Source organism: Saccopteryx leptura, chromosome 1 (assembly GCF_036850995.1).
Source record: "Saccopteryx leptura isolate mSacLep1 chromosome 1, mSacLep1_pri_phased_curated, whole genome shotgun sequence".
Lineage (NCBI taxonomy): Eukaryota > Metazoa > Chordata > Mammalia > Chiroptera > Emballonuridae > Saccopteryx > Saccopteryx leptura.
Genome location: NC_089503.1, coordinates 162,623,557 through 162,639,558, shown reverse-complemented (window position 1 = coordinate 162,639,558; position 16,002 = coordinate 162,623,557). Strand labels below are relative to the sequence as shown.

Sequence of the window (16,002 nt, the reverse complement as noted above, 5' to 3'; positions counted from 1 at the left end):
TTATTTTTAATTGGCTGTTTCTCTCAGAATCCTCTCCTAAACGAATCTCCTGCCTCTCCCAGCCTGTGTGTACTTTGGCCAAGCCCCTTGCCACCCTGCACCTTTGTCCCTGCTGACACCTCTGCTGGGAATGCCCTTCCTTCTACCTGTTTACATCACCTACCCTCTGGACCACTGCCTCCATAAAGCCCTCCAAGACTGCGCTTCTACCTTGTCACCCGCCCCCACTGCTGAGCTCGTCTGCGGCTCCTCGCTGTAACAGAACACTTGGCCCTAATTACATGTTGTCTGCAGCGGTTGGCTGTTGGCTCCCATAAGTGTGTCTGGCCACTGAGTCAGGCAGACAGGGTCCTGGGGGGCAGGACCAGAGAGGAAGCCTCAGACCAGAGCCCCCTCGGCGCCTGCAAGTTAGGCCTCTCCTAGAACACAGTGGGAGGCCACGTCCACCCTGGTCAGGCATGCTCTGCTCTGTTTTCCTTGAATCGGAAGTCAGAAAGGGGTGGCCCATGGTCAGTCTAGCCTCAGAGCTGTGACTTCCAGCATCGGTCTCGGCCAGTCATTTTGTCCCTGGAGTCAAAGGGCTGGACCACTGGGGTCCTGTCTGTGCTTCAGCCTCCACCTCCCTCTCCCTGGCTCGGTGCTGTGGGCGCCTGGCTGACTGGTTGTCTCCTTTCCACACAGGCATCTGCACAACAACCAGATCCAGCATCTGGGGACCCACAGCTTCGAGGGGCTGCACAGTCTGGAGACACTGTGAGTGTCGGGTGTGGTCATGCTCCATCCTGCTGCCAAGGACACTGGCAGAGGGGACAGCCAGCTGGGCAGGGAGGCTGGCATCAGGCTGCGGCCTGCTTACCACACTCCCTCCTGGCACTGTACCCTCACCCACACGAACACCTCCCCATCAGGCGTCCCCAAGGTGGCCCAGAGAGGGGGACCCAGGGTCCCTGCCAGCAGAGACCACCAGCATAGTGACAATGTCCGAGACATGGGACAGGGAGAAGCTAGACTTCGGTGTCCAGCTTGGGGAGGGGAGCCTTGGAGTGCACCTGGGCTGACGTGAGGGCAGAACGACACTGTGCAAGGTGGCTGTGCCACAGAGGAATGTCACAGCTGCTTGCCGATTAACCTGGCCAGCTCAGCAGCTCACGGCAGATGCCCGCCTCAGCCTGACTATAAAAAGCTCCCAAGCTCTTGACTCTTAAGAAGCCGCGTCATTCACACATCAGCCCTGGGAGTCCGTGAGGGTCAGAATGCACCCAGACGCTCCATCCTTTGCTCTGGAGTCTGCCAGTCCCCACACAATGGGCTCCCCACACAGTGGGCTCCCCAAGTATACTGGCAACACCAGCTGTATGGCCACCTGGTGCCGACCTGGAGGGCAGCATTGGGGAGAGGAGCCCCCAGGGCACAGATGTTGAGAGATTCATTCTCTCGCCCCATACCCCACATGAATACCTCAGAGTCCCCCCTAAGTGAGGGCTGCCTCAGAAGCTGGAGCAACAGAGGGTCATGCTGGAGGCAAGTGTGGCTGAGGGTACATGTTGAGGGCCGTTTGACACATGTCCCAGGAGACTGAGCTGTCGGTGTGTGTGGCAGTGGGACCGTGGGGGTCATGAGGCCGGGGCCCCAGGAGCTGCTGCTATGTGGGGAGTGTCAGAGCTGCCCCTTCGGCTGGCCTTGTGCCCAGCCTGCAATCAGGGCAGGGGGAGCCTGTGCCCGCTGCACGAGCCAAGGCTATGTGTTTCCCCTCTGCAGCTGGCAGGGCAGCGACACAGTTATAGCTGGGACACAGGTGCCCAGGGATATCATCACCTGTCGGGGACTGTGCAGGTCCAGGGCGGTGTGTTCGTTGACAAAACAGACATTCTGGGCCTAGCCCAGCAGCCCTCCGTCCTCTGTCCCCAGCATCGATTACGAGCCGTGCACCCTGGTCTATGCCAGGTGTGTGGGGACCCTGTGTTCTACTGCCACCTCTCAGAGGTCACAGAGCTGGAGGCAGAGTCAGGCTGCCAGCTCCACAGAGAGGAGGGAGTCTACTTGGGCGTCCACTCAGCTTCCCGGGGCTGCTGGCTCTGCTGGGAAGCTGGCAGGCCCGCACGCAGGGCGAGGGCCAGCTGCTCTGAAAAGCCAGCCAGCAGCGACTTCCTCCGTTTAGGGTGCACCGCCCGCTTCTTTCTCAATTAGGCACAGGCGTGCTGTGCAGGGCACTTGGCCGCTGGCGCTGGCTTCACTACAGAGCAGCCTGCCGCCCAGTGCCCACCGTGCCTTTGATGTGTGGGCACAGGGCCTCTTGCATAGCCTGCACCCGCTGCACAGGCTGGGAAGCCAAGGGAAAGGATGAGCACAGCCCCTGCCCTAGGGGACACTGTGGAGGCAGCATGGGTGTCAGACAGCTGGGCTCTGCAGGCAGTTCTTCTGACCTTGTGACCTTGGTCATGTCCTGTGCTCTGGGGTTGCTTTCTAATCCACCATGTTGCAGGAACAGCGCTGGCTTTAGGGGTTGCTGTGTGGACCCCACAAGAGCTGCGTGGGGACGTGGCCCTGCACCCTCCTCAGCATTAGTTCCCCCGCCCTCCACTCCAGGGGTTGGTTCTTCCAACTTCTGATCTCCAGTTAGAAGTGGAACAGTGTGCTCTTTCTCCGCTGTCCCTGACCACTTGCTCACAGCCAGATGTGAACGGGCGGCCAGGAATAGAAGCAGGGAGTCAGGCCTGTCCATTGTTGTATAATCGGCGATTCAGTTATTACTGTCGAGCATTTCATGTGAGCTTCTCCCAGGAAGGGTGTTTCTCCCTCGGGCCACAGATCTCTGCCACACAGACCTCTCTCATCTCCACAGCGCCAGTGAGAGGATCAAACCCCTGCCGAGCTGTGGTTTGGCTCCTCTTAGGAAGGGAGTTACACCCAGGGCCCTGCCACCTGCAGAGGAGGGGCCAGGGTGGGCAGGCACACGTTGTCGTGCTCCTGTGTGGTCACACAGCAGAAGGCACACACACAGTGCACACACCATGTAGCTCCAGCCTTCCACCCACTTGACCTCACATGCCCGCCCCATACAGTGCGGACACCTGGGGCGAACACACCAGAGCAGGGTGACCTGCGACATGCTCTTCTGTGGGGCAGCCTGGGGTCCATGGCACCTCAGCCATGTGGGCTGGGTCAGCCAGAGCCTGTAGCCAGCTCAGCAGGCCCCGCAGAGGGAAGGGAGAGGAGTGGCCGACAAGCATGCTCTGGAAGGCCCAACAAGTCTAGGTGGTGTGGGCAGGGCCCCAGGGTTGACCGCTGTTGTGACACCCGTGCCGTCACACAGCCCCAGGCGTGAGCCCTGCTGTGCACTGAGGAGCCTGCCCTGCAGGGAGAGGCTGGGGACGGGGCTCCCAGTTCTCCCCAGGGGGCGGCACCATTCCAGACTCTGCCAGGAATGCCAGCCTGAGGCCAATAGGAGAACTCAGTCCTACAGGCACCCCCTTCCTCCCCCGTGAGGGTGCCTGGCTCTGTGGGGAGTCAGTGTCAGAGGTGTGTCAACCCCAGCCTGTGAGATCTTATCTCCTCCACCTTCCAGGTCAGACCCATCCCAAGATGTGGGGCGAGTTGCCTGTGACTAGAGTTCGTGGGCACCAGCAAAGCCCCGGACCCGAGCCTCCTGCTGCCTCATACATCACGTCGTTCAGCACTGGCTCCTGTGGGCCGGGTCAGTTGCAGGCCTTCCCAGGTGTCCAGGCTGAGAAATATGAGAGTTCTCAGGCAAGAGCAGCTCTGGGGAGTGCTGCCAAGAGGTCTCAGGGCCCCAAATCCAGGCCCGTGCCCTTGGGTCAGGGCTTGGAGATGTACACTTAGGTGCCAGGCATTCTGTGCCACTAGCCAGTGGTCCTGGAATCCCTGGCTGTACTTGTCAGTGAAGGCGATGCCGCAAACAGGCAGGCACGTGCTGCTGCCCCCTGAGGGGCTGCCCACACCCTAGGTCCATGTCTGCTTCTTGGCTGAACCTTAGAGGGGTGTTCCTCAGGCCTGGGCAATGGTCTCCAGACTCATTGTAACCTCCCCTCCTGCTGGCAGATCAGACCTGGTCAGGGCCAGGTCTGGACCAGTGTGTCGTGGGACTGGGAAGGGCAGGGCCGGCCTTACGGGGCTTTCCCCAGAGTCCAAGATGAAGCAGAGGTCCTGCACGATTGTCCCACTGATGACTCAGTGTGCGCAAGAGAATTAAGTTTTCTGTTCCCTCCAGGGCTGTCCCCCTCCCTTCCCAGCCACTGGTTGAGGCAGGAGTGTGCACACTTGGGTTGTAGGTGAGGAAACTGAGGCAGAGAGCAGACGGCATGCCCAGGTTCACCCAGTGAATGAAGAGCCAGAACCCAGTCCAGGTCTCTACCTCCGGCCCTGCCTCGTGGTCAGAGCCGCTCCCCACCCTCGGATGCCAGCCCTGTGGGGACTGAGGAGACCCTCCCTCGCCGATCCTTAATCACCTAACTTTGTGGGTTTATTAGCTGCAAATCTGTGGGATTTTGTGGCTTGTAGAGGAATTTATGGTTCTGTATAAAACGTTTTTTTCTGGCTTTCCCTGCAGAACCACTAATGACTTCTAACAGGCGGAAAATTGAGCAGCCCACTGTTTGTCTTGTGTCCTGTGACCATGACAGGTTATTAGTAGTGCTTCCCAGCATGATGCTCACTTTCTCACCTCCACACTTGGGTGCCCTCCTCTCCTGCTGCCAGTGGGACCGGAGCTTCCTGAGCCTCCCCTCCCACAGGCGCCCTAGCCCGCTGGTTGGGAGCAGTAGGAAGCAGGGGACGAAGGTCATGGGCGCCTGTGGGAAATACTGGCAACAGGTCCACTGGTGGGCCCACGGGGAGGAGATGAGGAGCCAGGTCTAGCTCTCGGTATCAGGGGGACAGGGCTGGTGGGATCAATGACCACCACTCTTCTGTTCCTTCAGTCGCTTGTTCCGTAAATGTCTGTGGCTGTGCCTGTCCACCATCAGGGAGATACTTGTGAACAAGGAAAATGTCCCTGCTCTCACAGAGATAGAGGTGTGAGGCCAGGAGTCCTGAACAATCAATGTCTAAGGCTCTTCCCAGCTCTGCCCAGTCTCCAGCCAAGACGCCTCCCCTGAACTCTTGCCTTACCTCTCTGTGGGTCAGTCCCTCACAACCCATAAGAGCACAGCTGTGCCATGCTCCCTGCCCAGGAGCAATGCCCTAGGCGTGGGCTGAGACCATTGGGATGGTTCCTTCTCACAAGATCGTGGTTCAAAACATCGGGGCCCTGACTTTAGACCAGCGATGTGAGGTCACTAGGAGAGACCCCCAGGTCATGTTCTGCTCTGACCAGGAGTCCCCCAAAGCCTCTGGGTCACCATGGCATCCAGGTGAGGGAGGTGCTGCCCAAACCTGGATGCCTACGTCTTGTGGTATCACATCCTAAGTGACAAAGGCTGTTCTGGGGAGGGTAGTGAAAAGATAAAGTGTCTATAACCTTGATTCACAGACATGGGAGCAGCCTTAGGTGGCCTGTGGTGACTCCTGGGAAGCCAGAGTGCACTAGTTCGTGGCCTTACCACCAATAGGGTGGGGGCTGAGGGAGGAGGAAGGAGTCCTGGATGCAGAGTAACCAGGGTGACAGGACAGCCAGCAAGGGTCCCAGCAGGAACTGGGAACCAGCTTTGTGCGGGCAGGTGGACTGCCACGTCTCAGCCCCGGCTTCTCGGGTCCCAGGCGTTTCGTTAGGGAAACCAGTGATCTTGGCACCAGGGACTAGCCACTTCCACTGAAACTGCGGCTCAGGCCGCAGGTGCTCACTGCTTCTGGAGAGGGTAGCCTGCCAGAAAGGCGCCTCTGTGTCTCAATGGAAACAGAGACAATGTTACTGTTCCATTTACCCATGGGTGGCCTCTTGTGCAGGTTGTTTAGAAGGTAAAACAGGCGATTAGTCATGAAGGTTTCTTGGCTGCTGATGTCCAGGCGGAGTCCGGTTCAGAGTAGAGGCTCAGTCTGTAGGACCCACACTCAAGGTGCCTATCGCCTTTGTTGCTGGTCTTTGGGAGGTAACATGGTTTGGAGCTCACAGTCTATCGGAGATGTCCGTGTTCCATGTTTCATGCTGGGGAGGGAGGTCGCCTACAGTGCTCCCTGTGACCTGGGTGTAAATGTACACCTTAGACTTGGGAGTAAGTTTAAGGTGAGTCCCGTGTGTGACAGCAGTCCTCTTCTGTTGCTGTGAGGTAGACCAACTTTTGTGTCTACTGGTGTGGCATCTGATGGCCAGAAGTGTCTGTTCTGGTCTCTGGCATCCAGTGAAAGGAGGAGGTAGAGGAGACGGCATTCTGGGAACATCTGCCCTGGACCAGGTGAGCAGCGCGGCCGCATGTACCAGGTGTCCCGATTTTCAGGGGAGGCAGCACAGGAGAGAATTAGGGGCTGGTTCACAGGGCCGTTCAAGTTTCTGCCCCTCTATTACCTGCCTCATTCTCCCCACAGCTTCTCTCTTAGCCCCACCATCCCCACCTGAGCAGCTGCCAGCGTGCAGCCCTGTTGCCTGGGGGAAGGGTGTGAACTCCGGAGCCAGTAGGTCTGATTGAGTCCTGGCTCTGAGGCCTGCCTGTACCCTCCTCATGCCGAGCCTTGGTTTCCCTACCAGCTGGGTGCACGGGCTGCCCCATGTGACTGAGATGCCCCGGGGGCTTCGTGCTTGGAGTCCACCATGAAGCGCCTGGAGGTCTCGGGAGCTAGCCATTCCTGCACAGCCAGGTGCACAGGAGGAAGTCACAGGTGTGGGTCCTGACGGCTGGGGCCTCCCTTCTCCACTGATGGCCCGGGGCTGCCATCAGACTGGGGCAGGTTTGGCCGGAATGGTGGAGCAGAAGGGGAGCTTAGACATGGACAGCGGACAGCTTCCAGATGGGGCTCTGGTGGGAGAGGAACGGTTTCTCTTTCCCCTCAGCCCTCCCCCACCTGCTCCCCACTCCCCGAGCAGCAGGCTGAACCGGTAACGGTTCCCAGGCTCTGGCTAGTTACGGCTGTTACAGGTAACAGACCGTGAAGCCATGATGGGTTTTCCAGCTGAGGTGGAGGGCATCAGAACCCACTCTGCTGCAGAAGGGCAGAGATGCTGTGGCAGGGCGGCCAGCACAGGGGCCAGAGCGGCCCCACGTGATGGCCGGCCGAAAGGTCACCGTGCCGTCAACATCTGTGATCTCGTCTCCAAAGGTCCAGGCCCCTGTGTTCCCCGGGACCCAACACACGCTGCTGAGGCCTCGTCTTGTCACCTTGTGCATCTGTCTAGATGAGGATGTTTTTTCTCCTCTCTACCTTCTCTGTCACCACACAGTGTTGTGGACAGGCAGCAACGCCTACTGCACGGGAGTGAATTCACCCGGGCGGGGACTTGCAGACTTCCTACCTGGACAGTCAGAATGAAGGTTGCATCAGAGCGGCACCCAGTGGAGTGGGGCTTTGGCCCCTGCTCAGGTTGTTTGGTCTGCGCCGACGCCCAGATGGGAGCGTTCAGGCCGCCTCCCTGGCATGGAGTCTGCAGAATTCTTTTTGATATTTGCAGTTTTTATTCCCCCACATTTCTCTACAGAAATAGTCTTTTCATTCACATGCCTTTAGCCATCTGTCTTTCCCACTGTCTGTGAGGCCATTCCTGGCAAAAACTCCTGACCAGAGATTGCCAAGGAGGGCTAGACCCACTCTGTGTGGCTGCCTGTACATGGGTCAGATAAACTGTGTGAGGCTCAGCACAGCAAGGTCCTGGGACTCATTACCCGGCCTCTGCAGCCCTGGGCAAGCCTCACGGTGCCCCTCAGGACACTTATGCCTTTTTCAACATCACCCTCAAAATGTTAAGGATGTTCCCCGAGATTTCCTAGGTTCCTTAAGAGTTCATTAATGTTTTTCCCTAATCATTCCATCCAGGCTGTTTCATTTGCTCATCTGTTCTTTTAACACGTATTTGTTGAACTGAGCTCTGCGCCAGTCCCATTTTGGTGTCTAAAATCAGAAATGGGTAAAGTCCCTGTTTTCAAGGAACTTTCCTTTTCGTTGGGTGAGGAAGAAAACAGAGAAATGCATATCAGATGTGAATGTGCCCACAAGGAGACAGTGGGCAGGGTGCCTGCCTCACTACCTATGACTTCATAACAGATCATCCCCAAACTCAGTGGGTAACAATTTACAACTTGGGCCCACGCACCAGCTGGGCCCAAGTGTGTGTCTGCAGCTGAAGCCTGCGTGGGGTCCTGTGGGGCTCATGACCACGTCTGGGCCTCAGTGCCTGGCAGGCGGTCCTCTCTCTGCACACAGCTCCTGTCATCAGAGGGCTGGCCGGCTTCCTCCCGCAGTTGTGGGAACACTCCCAGAGGGCCAGAGGTTGTAGGGCCACCTGAGATTTAGGACCAGGTCACATCATGTCAATTCCACCTCATTCTACAGGTCAGTGCCCTTCACAAGGCCAGCACTGCCTCAGATGTGGGGAGGTAAAGGCCATCTCATGATAGATGCAGCAAAGAACTGTGGGCACCCCTCCCCCCCATACACACAACACTGTTTTCAGCCCACGGAGCCTCTGGGAACAAATCCAGGCTAGTGGTTGGAAGGAGAGGTATCTGATTCTCTGCAGAGCAGAGTGGAGCAGGGTCTGTGCTGAACTCACTCGTGATTACCGGGGACTTAGCACATCAGGGAGCTGGTTGGGGGCAGATTCACTGGGGAACACAATTTTTGTTGCATCCACAAAAACACTTGTTCTTACCTAATTTGAGTATGCTGATCTCAAATCTGACATTAGTTTTTCTCTGTAAGCCACAGTTCTTTTGCAATTCAAGATTTTAGGTTTTCATCTTATTGTAAAATTTTCAACATTTAGTTTAGTATAATGAAGTAGAATGTCTTCTTGGGCATCATCTTTGTGAAAATATAATAATTTATATAATGCAGTAAATATACTAATACACTAAAAGATATGATTGCACTAGAAGTTGTCTACAATTTTGAAATAGAACATATTAAAACACTTACTTTAATCATAAAATTTGCGCAAAACTTATTTAAATTCTATTCAGACAAAAAGTTGCATTTGTAGCTCTTGCGTTTGTGTACTTGTTGAGGACAATCACGTTTGATGCTCCAGCAGTAGTCTGCTCATCACTAACAGCTCCAAGATTTTTGGGAAACTTACAAGGTGACTCTTCAGAAAGTGAATCTTAATGCTCATGTTACATCCAATGTCGTGGAAAGCCAACAGCATCCTTTGAACCAGAAGTTCATAGTTTTCTGCTTTTTTGTTGCCAAGGAAGTTCTTTGTAACTGCCGCAAAAGATTGCCATGCTGCTTTCTCCTCCTTATTCATCTTCCTGGCAAATTCTTTTTTTTTTTTTTTTGTATTTTTCTGAAGCTGGAAACGGGGAGAGACAGTCAGACAGACTCCCACATGCGCCCGACCGGGATCCACCCGGCACGCCCACCAGGGGGCGACGCTCTGCCCCTCCGGGGCGTCGCTCTGTTGTGACCAGAGCCACTCTAGCGCCTGGGGCAGTGGCCAAGGAGCCATCCCCAGCGCCCAGGCCATCTTTGCTCCAATGGAGCCTCGGCTGCGGGAGGGGAAGAGAGAGACAGAGAGGAAGGAGAGGGGGAGGGGTGGAGAAGCAGATGGGCGCTTCTCCTGTGTGCCCTGGCCGGGAATCGAACCCGGGACCTCTTGCACGCCAGGCCGACGCTCTACCACTGAGCCAACCGGCCAGGGCCCCTGGCAAATTCTTTATCACGTATGAGGGTTCAAATTTGAGGTCCATCGAATACACCTGCTTTTATCTTCTCGAAAGACAAGGCAGGAAAAGCAGAAATAATATGTTGAAAGCATTCACTTTCTCTATTCAAAGCATGAACAAACTGCTTCATTAAGCCAAGTTTGATGTGAAGTGGGGGAAAAATGATCCTGTCTCGATTAACTACAGGTTCATTCACAATATTTTGCATCCCTACTTCCAGAGTTTCACGTTTCGGCCACTCCTGTGTCCAATGTTTCTCCCGAGCTTGGCTGTCCCACAAACACAGAAAGCAAGGATACTTTGTGAAACCTCTCTGTTGCCCTAGCAGGAAATTTACCATTTTAAGATCCACAGAAATGATCCAGTTATGTTCCTCATACTTCAGAAAGTCTAGGACAATTTTTATGTCATTATAATCTTCTCGCAGATGAGTTGAATAACCAATTGGAACCGCTGAAAATAGGCAATATATGCACGTGTCACAAATGGTGAAATATTGCGCCTTTGACGTTGAAGTGTGTAACAGCCACATATATAACAGAAGGTGTCAGGACTATTCTTACATTTACGCCTACTCGAAGAAGCCATGATTCAATCTTAAAATAAGAGGGTGTTTTTATCAGATAATAATTTTTTACATTTGAAAACAACTACAATTATGTAAAAGTGATGTTTGTAAAACATTAATTGTCTTGTGGTTATGTTCAATCCAAGAGTCGTTGCCCTTTAACTCCAATTTAAAAACCAATGCATGTCATTAATTGTAACAAAAAGAAATTAAAATTGCATAAAAACTAGAGCATGCACCAAAAACTGGATTTCAGATTTGGAATCAGCGATGCAAAAATATATAGAAACAGTTCTAAAACCTCATGAAACAGAAAATGAAAAAAAAAAATGTTCCCCAGTGAGTGCATTGGTGACCAGACCTTGCCACTGCCCTTCTGGCACTTGGGCTGTGTTCCTGGGTCTACCTGTGGATTAGTAAGTGTATGAGCCTGTCACCTGGGGGACTCTGTCATTATCTCTGTGTTAAAGTGAGATGTACTCACAAACCTGCCAAGTCACTGTATAATGAAAGGACCACCGTGGTCCCTGTCTTCGGTGTTGGACAGTCCCCTCGTAAATGTTGTCAGGACACAGGTGGCTTTAAAAGGCTGAAGAGATGGGCTGGGGTCCTCCTCAGGGGATCAAGGGGGCACTGTTGCTGGGCCCCCACTGTCAGAGTGGGATGTACCCTCCAGCCACAGGAATCTAGGGGCACCAAGACCCCCAATCAGGCACATGTCTACGTAGGCCTACGTCATTGGTGACTGAGGGAGACAAAACCAGCATGTGAATGCTACTGTCTGTCCTGCAGGACCCCAGCACACAGTGAGCACCCCCTAGGGCTGGCTCCCCTCCACAGGCCGTTCAGATCTCTTTTAACGATAGTCGGCTGTGCCCTTGGTCCCTTCGCGTCTCCTCCTCCTGTCATCACCACACATGGCATACACAAGACCCCCAAGATGGTGAAAGGACAAAGCCAAGCCCCACTGGGTCAGTGTTTTGCCCTGTGGTTTGCACAATGCTGCGATGAGCCCTCTGGTCACACGTCTTCACACCGGGCACGGACATTTCCATAGGACAGATGCCCAGACTTGGAGGGGACAGGGCATGAATCCTTCCGTTTAAAAAGATCTTGTCAAATGATATCTGAAAGGTGGTGCCTATTTAAATGCCCACCTGTTGCTGGTTAGCATGTTGACTCCCACCTCCCTATCAGCTTGGGTTTCTACCACTTTTAATATTATCTCCGTTTTCTGATACGTGTGATGTGTATTCATTGTGAAAACAATTGGGAAATGAAGAAAAGGGTAAGAGAAAATATGAGCAGTTATGCCAACACCCAAAGATAAGAGGTATTGTTGTTCATTTAAAATTTTTTTCCCATTGATCTGAGAGAGAGAAAGAAGCATCAACTTGTTGCTCCATTAGTTATGCATCATTGGTGGCTTCATGTATGTGCCCTGACCGTGATCAAACCTGCAACCTTGGTGTGCTGGGACACTATCCATGGAACCACCCAGTCAGGGCCAGCACTGTTCATTTTTATAGAAGGTGAGAGCAGAGGTCACAGGTAGCCCAGGTAGTCACCTGAGGAACCTTCCAGAATCCCGAGAGCTGGTGACAGGTATTAAAGATTGCCCCCTTCTCCCCTCTGTCCATCTCTGCCACTGATGTCCCCAAAGGCTTGAGCTGTTTCCCCAGCCAGCAGGGACTGTGCTGAGACAGTCAATCTGTGTCAGGGGCAGCACGCCCCAGCTGTGTGGAGAAGGGGTCACAGTGCACATTCCCAGTGTGTCTCCAGGCACTGACACTGGGTCCCCAGGGTGGCAGCCGTCTCTCTGGCCACCCCTGCAGCCATGCCCGTGTTGCTCAGGCCCTGACCTGCCTGCCGGCCACCTCTGACAACAGTTCCACTTCCCTCCCAGGGATCTGAATCACAACGAGTTGCGGGAATTCCCCATGGCCATCCGGACCCTGAGCAGGCTGCAGGAACTGTAAGTAGCCTGCTGTCCCCACATCCTGTTCTCCGAGCGCCATGATGGAGAGGAGGGAGGCATTTCAGACAGGACAGATGGAAATGGAGCGGGCAGAGAGAGGACCCAGCAGGGACAGGAGCATGACCAGCCTCAGGGAACCTGAGGTTCAGGAGCAGAGCCCCGAACTTGAGGTGGCATCTTCACTCAGACTGCTGCCTGGACTATAGTGGCACCTTCACGCCAGCCCCCAAGCCCCTTGTCTGGGTGTTGGCAGGTGTGAAGGCTAGATATGAGCAGCAGATAAGGGACAGCCAGGCCAGCTGGAAGGACAGGACTTGGGACCATTGGGAGTCCTCTGTCACCTGTGAGCCGCAAGGCTGGGCTTCTCTGTTGACCTGGGACGTGGAAGAATGTGAGGTTCCCTTAGTCAGGAGGGCACGGAGGGGATAGCGTGTGTGTGGTGGGGACAGGAAACGCTGACACATTGGGGGAGCAGAGACTAAGTTAGTAGAAGTAAGAGGATTTGTGGATGAGTCTGTCTGTGTGTTTCCAACTCTGGAGAGAAAGCTGCTCGGGGACAGGGCATATGTCCCAGAAACATAAGTCCCTGAGCACAGCTCAGCCCAGACACGCAGTGTTGGGAAGCATAAAAGAGTGATTTAATGAAGGATGGCTGAGCAGATGGTGCCAGGAGTGGGATTAGCTGGACAGACTGGCTGAGGGACAACATGATGCAGACGTCACAGGGGAGCAGGGCACAGAGTGGCACAGAGGCCAGGGGGGCGCAGAGAAGCCAGATCGCCATGGAGACAATGTTGGCGGTATGGACCTGCTCTGTGAACTGCATGTGGTTCAGTCCGGCCTTTATTTTGAAAGGCCCTTCCCAGCTAACTAAACGTGTCATTGCCACATCCAGGGCTACAGCCACTCACTGCCTTCCTCACCCGATCCTGTGTCTGTTCTCTGGCCCTCTCTTCTCTGTTCCTTAGTCTCAGGGCCTTGGGGCCAAGGCAGCGTCCAGTGGAGGCCCGCCCCTCATCCCCTGGCCCCTGGAAGCTCTGTTTTTTCCGCATACCCCCCTACACTTTGGCTTCCTCCTGGGGACCCTCCAAGACCTCCACACAGGTGACAGTGATGAAGGAGAGGCTGCCTCCCTGGGTGCCACGTTGCTCCAGGGCTTCCTGCCCCCCCCCAACCTGCCACACATGATGGGTGTGATATTGAATACAGAAAAGGCTTAGGTAGGACTGAACTGGGGTTCGCCGGCCATTGTCCCTTTGGCATTCTGGCCTTTCTTGTTGGCTGACTGAGCTCCATGGGACCCCACATCCGAGTCCTCACGGAGCCCTGGCTATCTTCCAGGGGCTTCCACAACAACAACATCAAGGCCATCCCAGAGCAGGCCTTCCTGGGGAACCCTCTGCTGCAGACAGTGTGAGTTCCGACCTTTCCACCGGCACCTGGGGGAGGGTGGGGGGCGAGACAGGACAATTAGGGTGCTCCCCCCAGGCTCCATGGGGGGGAGCAGAGACCCAGCGCAAGTCTCTGATTCAGTGTCTGCATCTCCTCCAGGCACTTCTATGACAACCCGATCCAGTCTGTGGGAAGGTCCGCGTTCCAGTACCTGCCAAAGCTGCACACTCTGTGAGTTGGCACCTGAAGGCAGTTACAGCCGGGACCCTCCCTTCCTAGGTCCCTGCTGTCTCCACCCCCACCCCTGCCAGGCACTCCCAGGCACATGAACTCCAAGCTGCAGGCCTCCTCTAGGCTCAGGCCTCTTCCTAGATCTGATGGGCTTGACCTCTCCTCCTCCCTGTGGCTTCTTGCCGCCTCTCAAGTGGGTGATGCAGTTTAAGGACAAGAGCCAGTGCAGAGGCTCTGATGAGGCCCTGTGGAGTGTCAGGGAGACCTAGGCCTGTGTTCTTGCATGCTGGCCCCCCCAGTGTCTAGATTGCTGGCTCTGTCTGGGCTTCATGGCTGCCTGGACCCTGCTGGTCAAAGCCCAGCCTTCAGCAGGGCCAGACAGCCAGGCTGGTTGCGGGCATTAGGGAAGAAAGATGTTTCCCAGGGGTTGGGGTCTCTGTGGGGAAGGCCCTGAGGGTGGAGAGCTGTCAGAATGTGCTCAGATCCCACCCTCAGAGCTGTTGGCGGTTTCCAGGTCCCTGAATGGAGCCATGGACATCCAAGAATTCCCAGACCTCAAAGGTACCACGAACCTAGAGACCCTGTGAGTAGCCCTCCTGCCTGAACCCTTTCCCATCCCCTCCCAGGTGCTCCATCTGCCTCTGGGAGGCTGTCCTGATGCTTTGCTTGCCCCTTAGCTGGTGTCCCGCTGGGGGCTTCAGAGGTCAGCTGGCTTGTACCCGGGACCATGGCCACTTCTAGGTGTGCTGTGATGGCAGGCAGGCGGGGTTGGCGGGTGGTCTGGGGGTGAGTGACTTTAGAGCTTCTGACCCAGTTGGGGGCACACTGAGCACCTGCAGCAGGGGAGGGGTGCGAAACACCATCTCATTCTTTCTGAAGCTTGACTTGAACATGAACGTTCTCATAGTTCCTATTATCACATCCTCTGGCGTGGGGGAGAGGTGTCAGCACAGCAGGCCCCGAGGAATTATAAGAGAATGAACAGAACACGTTAGGAGTCCCCTGTCCCCTCCACCCCACCCCTGCATCACACAGCCCATCCATGGCATGGCCGGACGGGACTCGCCTCTGTGCCTTTGTTGTCCCCCTAGACTTGCTGGCCTCTGGAAAGTCTTCCTCAAGGGTGGCTGGGGGTGGCGGGGCCCTGGGCCCAGGCCAGCTCTGTCTCTGTTCCCCTGCAGGACGCTGACCCGCGCAGGTATCCGGCTGCTCCCACCCAGGATGTGCCAGCAGCTGCCCAGGCTCCGAGTCCTGTGAGTGGCTCACATGCTCCCTGCAGCCCTGCTCAGGACCTCGGTCCCCCAGCCCCCCCCCCCCGCCTCCCCATTCCTTTTCCCTGCTCCTCTCGGTCCCCCAGGCCGTCTGTGGATGAGGCCACCCATCCAGGCCCTGCTGGGAAAAGCAGCGCTCAGCAAGGGGTATAGACAGTCTGACTGAGGACAATGCCCTGGTGGGACGTGTATCGATAGCCACATCCCCCCAGGGTCCTCCTGGCCTCGACCGCCTCACAGAGAAGCAGGGCTCTGGCCAGAGCTGCTCCCTGACCCAACCTCACCCTGCCCTGGCCTTACCCTCTGCAGGGAGCTGTCCCACAACCGAATCAAGGAGCTACCCAGCCTGCACAGGTGTCAGAAGCTGGAGGAGATGTGAGTGGGGTTGGGGGGACAGGGCAAAGGCATGTTCACTAACTTAGGGTAGGTCCACAGGGGGCTCTGCACTCTGACCCTTCTCTGAAGGTGTGGAACCCAGAGGCGAGAGCTGGGAGCTGGGCAGAGGCCCAGACAGAAGACCACGGGCTGGGCGCTGGTGCCCAAAAGAGTCTTAGGTTGGCTTCTTGAGGGCTGAGGGCAGCAGGCAGTGTGGTGGTGATGAGGGCCAGCAGAGGGACAGGGCCACGTCAGGCTTGGTGAGCTGGACGAGGGGATGTCAGGGCACCAGAAGGGTCTGCCTTTCAGAGCACAGCAGTCATTTTCCACAGCCCCACTAACACTCACCTGTGTGCGTGCGCCTGTGCACACATACTCAGAGAGAAGCCCGGGATCCCAACTTGATGAGGAGAAAGTCAC

The 16,002-nt window shown here is 55.6% G+C and overlaps 1 protein-coding gene across 1 annotated transcript in view; it reads left to right on the top strand.

Annotated features, from left to right (window-relative positions):
* LGR6 (leucine rich repeat containing G protein-coupled receptor 6) overlaps positions 1-16,002 on the top strand; it is a 70,340-nt gene that overhangs the window by 42,278 nt on the left and 12,060 nt on the right. Inside the window, exons 6-12 of the mRNA XM_066379494.1 lie at positions 682-753; positions 12,242-12,310; positions 13,655-13,726; positions 13,865-13,936; positions 14,451-14,519; positions 15,118-15,189; positions 15,517-15,582. Of these exons, the coding sequence (XP_066235591.1) occupies positions 682-753; positions 12,242-12,310; positions 13,655-13,726; positions 13,865-13,936; positions 14,451-14,519; positions 15,118-15,189; positions 15,517-15,582 (492 nt within the window). The remainder of the gene's footprint in view (positions 1-681; positions 754-12,241; positions 12,311-13,654; positions 13,727-13,864; positions 13,937-14,450; positions 14,520-15,117; positions 15,190-15,516; positions 15,583-16,002) is intronic.